This window comes from Uranotaenia lowii, chromosome 3, assembly GCF_029784155.1.
Source record: "Uranotaenia lowii strain MFRU-FL chromosome 3, ASM2978415v1, whole genome shotgun sequence".
NCBI classification, from domain to species: domain Eukaryota; kingdom Metazoa; phylum Arthropoda; class Insecta; order Diptera; family Culicidae; genus Uranotaenia; species Uranotaenia lowii.
The window spans coordinates 316,065,698-316,075,086 of record NC_073693.1 but is presented as its reverse complement, the minus strand read 5'-3'; the positions used below and the strand labels follow the sequence as shown (position 1 = coordinate 316,075,086).

The window sequence follows — 9,389 nt, the reverse complement described above, 5'->3', positions numbered from 1 at the left end:
TTTTTGTTATTTTTGTCATTTTTGTCATTTTTGTCATTTTAGTCATTTTTGTCATTTTTGTCATTTTTGTCATTTTTGTCATTTTTGTCATTTTTGTCATTTTTGTCATTTTTGTCATTTTTGTCATTTTTGTCATTTTTGTCATTTTTGTCATTTTTGTCATTTTTGACATTTTTGTCATTTTTGTCATATTTGTCATTTTTGTCATTTTTGTCATTTTTGTCATTTTTGTCATTTTTGTCATTTTTGTCATTTTTGTCATTTTTGTCATTTTTGTCATTTTTGTCATTTTTGTCATTTTTGTTTTTTTTGTCATTTTTGTCATTTTGTCATTTCTGTCATTTTTGTCATTTCTGTCATTTTTGTCATTTTTGTCATTTTTGTCATTTTTGTCATTTTTGTCATTTTATCATTTTTATCATTTTTGTCATTTTTGTCATTTTTGTCATTTTTGTCATTTTTGTCATTTTTGTCATTTTTGTCATTTTTGTCATTTTTGTCATTTTTGTCATTTTTGTCATTTTTGTCATTTTTGTCATTTTTGTCATTTTTGTCATTTTTGTCATTTTTGTCATTTTTGTCATTTTTGTCATTTTTGTCATTTTTGTCATTTTTGTCATTTTTGTCATTTTTGTCATTTTTGTCATTTTTGTCATTTTTGTCATTTTTGTCATTTTTGTCATTTTTGTCATTTTGTCATTTTTGTCATTTTTTGTCATTTTTGTCATTTTTGTCATTTTTGTCATTTTTGTCATTTTTGTCATTTTTGTCATTTTTGTCATTTTTGTCATTTTTGTCATTTTTGTCATTTTTGTCATTTTTGTAATTTTTGTCATTTTTTTTTTCTTTTTTGTCATATTTGTAATTTTTGTCATTTTTGTCATTTTTGTCATTTTTGTCATTTTTGTCATTTTTGTCATTTTTGTCATTTTTGTCATTTTTGTCATTTTTGTCATTTTTGTCATTTTTGTCATTTTTGTCATTTTTGTCATTTTTGTCATTTTTGTCATTTTTGTCATTTTTGTCATTTTTGTCATTTTTGTCATTTTTGTCATTTTTGTCATTTTTGTCATTTTTGTCATTTTTGTCATTTTTGTCATTTTTGTCATTTTTGTCATTTTTGTCATTTTTGTCATTTTTGTCATTTTTGTCATTTTTGTCATTTTTGTCATTTTTGTCATTTTTGTCATTTTTGTCATTTTTGTCATTTTTGTCATTTTTGTCATTTTTGTCATTTTTGTCATTTTTGTCATTTTTGTCATTTTTGTCATTTTTGTCATTTTTGTCATTTTTGTCATTTTTGTCATTTTTGTCATTTTTGTCATTTTTGTCATTTTTGTCATTTTTGTCATTTTTGTCATTTTTGTCATTTTTGTCATTTTTGTCATTTTTGTCATTTTTGTCATTTTTGTCATTTTTTTTTTCTTTTTTGTCATATTTGTAATTTTTGTCATTTTTGTCATTTTTGTCATTTTTGTCATTTTTCTCATTTTTGTCATTTTTGTCATTTTTGTCATTTTTGTCATTTTTGTCATTTTTGTCATTTTTGTCATTTTTGTCATTTTTGTCATTTTTGTCATTTTTGTCATTTTTGTCATTTTTGTCATTTTTGTCATTTTTGTCATTTTTGTCATTTTTGTCATTTTTGTCATTTTTGTCATTTTTGTCATTTTTGTCATTTTTGTCATTTTTGTCATTTTTGTCATTTTTGTCATTTTTGTCATTTTTGTCATTTTTGTCATTTTTGTCATTTTTATTTTTTTTTCTGCTTTTTTGTGTCATTCTTCTATCAGGATTGTGTCTTTTTTGTTTCTATGTTCGTGTCAATTTTTTTTAATCGTTGGATTGTAGCGACATTTATCTTTCATAATAGATGGGCTAAGTAATTGACCTGATTCCAGAATTGTTGATGTTACAACCAAACGAAGTTAAACTGCAGTTTATCTTTTCGAAAAAGCTGAAAAAAATTCCTTCGGCCCTCATAATCATCAACTGATGATGGTGATGATACTTTTTACCAGTCTCTTCGGTTGAAATAATTATCACTCTTTCTGTTCTGGTTCTGCATACACATTCGTATGCCCAAAAACTGTCCCATGTCCATTGCACGTCCGCCCTTTCATTCATCGCTCTGAGGTTGGAGTTTTATCACAATTGAATTTTACAATTACGTATGCTGCTATGTTCATACATATGAACGTGGGAGGAAACTTTTTTTCCATTCTGTTCTTTTTTTTCCACCGCAAACCAGCAGCATCTGAAACAACCGGCTGCGACTTCTCAAAGTGGTCAGCCAGTATCGTTTGTTGGCCACCCGACAGGACATTGTTAGGAAATAATGGTCCCTGACCGTTTTTAATTATCTCTCATTCTCAGTTTAACGTCGAAAGGAGATCGTAATCAAATTCGGTTAAATTGGAAACATAACTCACTTGGAACTGACAATTAGGTTCGAGGTATTCGGTACTCGATTCGAGGTGATACTGACCCTGGAAAAAAACGATACAAAAGAAATTTATAAGTTTTAATTGATTAGATTACGATTATTTACAAAATGTTTTTAGGGATACGATTATTTTAAAAGATCATTTGTCACCCATTAAGCATGGATCACGCAAAATCTGGACGCATTAAAAAGGATATATCTCGGAGCTATGTAAACGAAATAGAAAATTTTTGTACTCATAATGTAGGGTTTTATTGCACTTTAAAGAAAAAAAAAATAATCCAATGCATTTTTGATGAAATTTCGAACTTTTCGTCGAGTATAACTTATCATAGTTTTTACACCCTATTCGCTGACCTCAGCGGCATTTTTTTCCACAATCTCTCCATCTCTGTTGCATCCCAAGTCGTCTTACCATTCTTCTCCATCTTTTTTTTATTTTTCTTTTAAAAAAGACATACACCGTCTTAGCTGATTTAGGCTTTACAGACTGAATAAATAACATGGACAACTTAAGATTAACATTTAACACCCAGTACCGAAATGGGAATCGAACCCATGCCATCAGTGGACCAGCGATTACCGTCTTAGCACGCTAACCACTCGACCACCTAGACGTAGACGTATTTGATCTTCTGCTTGAAAATTGCCCAAAATTTTTAGATAGGGCGGAATGGACTCCTCCTTGTACATTTCGGAGTCCATGGTCTTGTGTTTCACAAAAACCGGAGTTTTTCGTCCGCAGATGCAAATACCTTGCCAGATCAAACACTTTCTAGCCAACTTATCGGCAAAAACGAATTTGAACTTGGCGGGGACATCACTCCGACCAGTGGCTTTATAAAATTTTTGGCCATGAAGCCGCCCAAAATTCATCTTGACGTACGTTTCGTCATCCATGAGGATGCATCCGTCGTACTTCGTTAGAACCTTGTTGTATAACTTCCGGGCCCGTCCTTTGGCTTCTACATTCTTCTTCAATATCCGGTTTGGTTAGCTTACTGGCCCGATAGGATCGTATTCCTTCGCGCAGACGATTCCTTCTGACGGTGCACCGGTCGGCATAGAATTTCTTGGCGATGTCATAGTCCGACTGCCCTGGTTTTGTCTTGATCGTTCTCAACACCTTCAAATGCTGTTTCTGATCATTAGGTCCACTATAACGCTTGGTATGAACCTGCCGATCGATAGTTTGCATCTCACGGAACCGTTTGAGAACTCTGCACACGGCTTCGATCACGTGTAACTTTTTTTTAAACAAAACGAATCGTCATGAAATTTTCAGCACTGATAGAAGAAACATTTCCAAACAAAATACTGTCAAAACATTCTAGATCCAACAACTAGGAGCGCTATGGTGGTAAACAGTGCTTCCAGATTTTAGGTGATCCATGCTTTAGAGAGCTACAGTCAAAATCTATTAGAAAGCTTAATCTATATGTAAGTTTAAAGTTGAATAAAACAATACAAAATAATTAAAATATTTCTCATTGAATTCAGATTTATTTCATTTTGAAATGGTTATCACTCTTTTCGTGAAAGAGTTAGCATCTTCTCATCTCCGAAATAATGAATTATGGTTTCTTAATTTATGATTTTTATTTGAATTTGTTCATATTGTGGATGACTTCGGGCAAAATTTTGGGAACTTCTCCTAGCTTATTCTTTGAAGTCAAAATTACTCATGGTTTTCGGAAAATTGAAAATTTAATTGAAACATTTTTTTAGATCTTTGTTATATACAAAAAATTTGCAAGAAAAAATGCACATGAATTCAAGACTGTTTACAAAAGATATACCGGAAACAAAAGTTGATTGGTAAAATTCTAACTTGGCCATCAATTTTATTAAAACAAATTCTCAAATTCTTCGTACCTAGGAAAAAATGTGATTTTTTTTGCCTTTTTTATGAGTTCTGGAGTTGAATTTACATGTATTTCGCCAAATCACTTATTTTTTCATGTTAAAACAACATTTATAAATATATTTTAGCCATCATTGGCTCTAAAAAGGCAAAATTAACACATTATACACACATCACTCGCCATTCTCTCGTTATTCATTCTTGCTGAAATTTTTCATTTTTTAACACTCTACCTTACATTTTGAAATATGAAAAAGAATTTTTGAAATACAACTACCGTAAAATTATATATTTGATCTATGTTTTGCAGTACCTGTATTTTTTTTATTACGGTGAAAAATATGAAACGGAATAGAATGATCTCGATCCTAATTTTTAATTGTGATTTTGGAATTTCATAACGTAATATATTTCGAGTTTCATAACTGAATAATTGTTAATTAAGGGATAGAAAAAATAGATTATGAACACTAAGAGATGAACTAGTTGAAAGCTTAAAATCTCTTTAATAAAGATATTTAAAAAAAAAAAGATTCTGAATTTGCAATCCAATGAATTCAAAATTTAAGTTCTCATAGGTACTGAATTTTTTATTTTTATTTTTGTTTTTATTTCAATTACATTTAAAGGGTTTTTTTTATTATGAAATTAAATGAAGACTGTAAGAATCAGTAGTCTCGAACTGGAATATTCTTCCTACCCGCATAAAATCCATTATATCGAAATCGGAATTCAAGAAAGCTTCACTATCAAGATTTGCAGTTATACGGTAACAATTAATGATTTTTAGTTAGATATGAAAGTGCATCAGAAACATTGAGATTGAAATTATATAAAACCAAACAAATATATATTTAATCATTTTTAACAAAAAATGTTTACAATTTGTTAATAATTAATCGAATATCATAAACATCAAATAACGTTTAAAAGAATGAAAGAAATACGCTTTTGAGGTGCATACCAAACATTTGTTTCACTTTTTGGAACGACCAAGCTTTGTTGATTCACAAAAAAATCACTTGTTTTAATTTTTCAAATTTGTTATTTTATTGAAAATTAAGAGATAGTGCTCAGAAAAACTCAGAAATTTTCGCTAATACAACATTTGCTCGTGTTTATTGTGGCAGGAGGATGGCAATGTTTACAACACAAGTTGCTTATACATACGTTATGAAATGTTGTAAACTCAAAGTTCTGAAAACGAGTTTGGAGGATCGACTGAAACAACCAAGTGACTTCCAGTGAAAGATTTTTTTTGGCTTAAAAACACTCCCATGGAGCGAAAACTTTTGGAAATGAAAATGGACTTCAACTAGGAAAAGTTCTAAGTTTTGATAAATATTCAAGCGTTTTCGTGTATTTTCAAAGGGTTTCTTGCTGCATGGAGAATGGGGGCTGATTACCCAGATCACTCCTCACCACAGCCCCTTTAAAAACAAATTTTGTACGAAAAAGTGTAAAAAAATCTTTTTTGAAAGTCCAAAATCAAGACTTCAGAACCGAGGATAAAACTTTATATTTACCGACGTTGCTCAAATCTAAAAAAAAAATTAAACTTCCTCCTCAAATGCAGGGTTGCCAATTTTTTTTTTTTACAAATTCATGAAGCTTGAAAATAAGAATCATGGAAAATCAGGTTAACATGAAATGATTCAGCGAAGTCACTCAGCTTTTTGGTCCCGTTTTATAATGTTATGGACCTGATACACAGCACCGTTCACGATTCTTTTAAATTAGCTAAATGCTAACTGTAACTTCAACCTTCAAACACGATATTTTTTTAAATTACTTGTCTTTTAATCATATTTCCTATCAAAGATTGAACAGCTTTCATAGGTTTAACTGACGAAATATAGCGTTTTTTAAATATGTGATTTGGCAGTTATTTGAAAATTTCCCTTTTTGGACTTGGTTCAAACTTTAATATTTGAGATAATTATCAAAGCCTTTTGCAAAAATATCTTCATAGTAGTTCTCGCGAAGTTAAGCTTGAATGTGGCAGATTTCAAAAGTGCTCGTAGCAAAAGATGCACAAAACAGTTTCAGAAACTAAAAACAAAAATTCCTGCAGACTTTAAACATGAAGCAATCATTTATTCCGTTTCCTTACTTAAAATTTTGAAGATATTTCGTATATCAATTCGTTGATTGATGGGAAAAAACGTCATATGTTTAACCGTGAAACGTTGTGCTTTTTATGAGTAGTGTCGCAATATTTTAGATAAATAGCAACTGTTAGTAAACATGATTTTAAAAATTAAAGTTTATACGCAATAATCAACTATTCCGAAGACTGCTAGTTATTTTGACTTCCGATGAAATTTCACAGCAAAATGAATCATAGTTATTTTCAAAGTATAAGTTTAAACGCTTTGCAGTCTTCAACAAAGAAGTAAAGAATAATAAATAAATAATAATAAAAAAAACAATGATTGGTTTTCATGAAACTGTTTTTTAAACGGCTTTTCAGTAAAACTGGATAAAATCTGAGAGAAAATTCTGGCTCAGGACGCCAAAATCTTCTAAAACCAGCTATAAAACATTGATACAAGATTTGAATCCCACAGTGGGTAAAGTTATTGCGTTCAATTTTGGAATGACGACGACCTGGCACTGAATTTCTACTTAGTTTTGAACGGATCTGTACAAATTTTCTGCAAAAACCAAAAAAACAGGCAAAGTCAGGCTTATTTCCAAAAATCAGGGGAAAAAACGAGACTTACCAGTTTATCAGAAAAGACTTTCAAAAATCAGGAAAATCCGGAAAATCAGGCACATTGCCATCTCTGCTCAAATGTAAAGATTTTGGACAAGACAAAATGAAATAAATGGTGTTGTGAACTCAATTCTTGCTCCCCGATGGCAGTTTTTTTTTGTTTCTGGTATAAATTATCTAATTGAATGAAAATCCCATAAAATGTTTTTCTTGTTTCCCTTGAATGGTCATGCTACAATTTGCAAGGAAGGTCAAGCCTTTATGCCAAGTAGTGCTTATCCAATCATGTCATCATTGGTACAATGCATGTTTCAGCACATTTTTGGTATAGAATTTGCACTGAGAGGCATTAAAATCTTGCAACTTCTTCTGTTGGTGTAGCCTTTTATGATTAAAACAATTGAAAGAAAGCATTCAGTGCATTTTTACCTGTATCCTAAAGTTCACACAAAAAATGTTCGTTGCAGCTCTTATTATGAGTTTAACTTCCAATCCAATTCTAAATCGATTGTCCTTAGCTGTATGTAATTGCTGCATGCAGTAATGGCGTAGAGTAACAAGTTTGTTCTGGGAATAAAAAACTTCGACTTCCACAGTACGACAAAAAACTTTCCAACAACTTCTAACGAGTTCTTTGCGGCATAACAAAGTGTCATATTAAAACGTGACAAGAGTACTCATTAAACGAAGTTTGTTTTGTTTTGGTTCGTTTTTTTCTCTCTCTGGTTGGTTTTTTCTTCGTTGTAGAACTTTTGCTGGCATGTGTTACCATTTTGTTCGTTCTGCAGATTGATTACAAATTAATTAAAACTTTTATACTGCATGACATTGTACTGAACAGGTTTTGCTTGATTCCTAAAATTTTGGGTTTTCTTGAATTATAGTACTGAAATATTTCATAAAAGAACTTTCTGCTCGGATGAATCGTTTGAGGTCACTCACGTAAAACATATTCTGTCCACTCATAGAAAGATGATTTTCAATGAGCACATTAATTATTATTATTCGAATTCTTCTCACAACACCATCGTTGCAGCTATTTTTGTTTTCACGACTATCTACACACGTGTCACCTGGTTGCTTGAAACAAATGAGATTTTCTTCTGCTCAAACAATATGATGATTAATGAAATTTTCCATCAGCTGCACACACACACCGGATACTTTGGGGTTGTGAAAAATCGTTCAAGTTTGCCGCCGTTTTCATACTCTTATGAGCATGTATGCGGAAAACTTTCCACAAAAAAAAACAAGAGAAAGGAAAAGCAGCAGAAGGACAAAAATGAACGGTGATCAACGAACGGTGAGCTGAGGAACAACGACGAACGTAAGAATCTTAGGATGCGAAAGACAAAGTTTTCGCCACGTATGATTAGATTTCGCATCTTGTGTCTGCTTCATTTTCCGGCCTACCCAAAATTTGTTGCAAGCTCCCGATGGAATGCAAAGTTCCCGCACATGTGATGTGTTTCCCAAGCATCCAGCATCCACAGCAGAATTTCCTTCTCGGTTTCGGTAAAACATGGCGAAAATCGAGAAGTCAAGCAGGATCTGTTAGCCAAGGAAAAGTTGTCGGGAACAGATGGAAAAGGTTTTTTTTCCTTCTTCTGAAGACACACATTGTTCCTGCGAAGGAACGTTTTGGCTGCGATGATGAGAATGGTGAAAAAATTGAGTGATGATTACTTTAAGTTCGTTTACTCGCTCTGGAGTGGTTTAACCTTTTAAGATGAAGAATCTTGAGGAAAATTTGGCCAAAAACGTATTTGTGTTGAGTTGCTGGATGAAGATAAGCAAAAGGGGTTATCAATTTTAATATATTTGAAGATTTCAGCTTTTTCTCGCAGGTTACTGAAGTGATCTTGTTTGAAAAATTTTAAAAAGGTTTTTCTTTAGTCTATTTTGAATGCCTCTTAAGGTTCATTTTTGTTTTATTTTTAATTACTTGATATTTTCTAGTTTCAACTAAATATAAAATACTGTACCTAAAAATAAGAAGAATTACAGAAAATGAAACACTTCCAGTTTATACAACTGAATTTAACTCAAAAATATTTTACAAACCAACAAAATTTAGGCCTAAAATGTCAAAGATAATTTGAAAAAATCGAATATTTATGGAAAATTAGGAACATTTTGACCTTATCGTTTTTCGAACAACACTTGAAATAACGTGTAATGCTTAAACTTTTTACGATTCTGTATCTGTCCCAACTCAAACAATATTTTTTCGAACTATATCTAACATGTTTTCGAGAAAAACCATATCTACTTCTATTATTGCGATACATATATTGTGTTTTTTTTTGTTTCGATTATAGTCGTTTTACCATCTTTATGGCATTCTCGACTTTATCAAC

At 31.2% G+C, this 9,389-nt stretch overlaps 1 protein-coding gene across 1 annotated transcript in view; it reads right to left on the bottom strand.

Moving 5' to 3' along the window:
* Positions 1-3,139, bottom strand: part of LOC129753762 (dipeptidase 1-like) — a 53,985-nt gene extending 50,846 nt beyond the window's left edge. The window contains exons 1-2 of the mRNA XM_055749610.1: positions 3,047-3,139; positions 2,433-2,489 (exon numbers count right to left, since the gene is read on the bottom strand). Coding sequence (XP_055605585.1) covers positions 2,433-2,489; positions 3,047-3,139 — 150 coding nt within the window. The remainder of the gene's footprint in view (positions 1-2,432; positions 2,490-3,046) is intronic.
* Between the last annotated feature and the right edge of the window lie 6,250 nt (positions 3,140-9,389).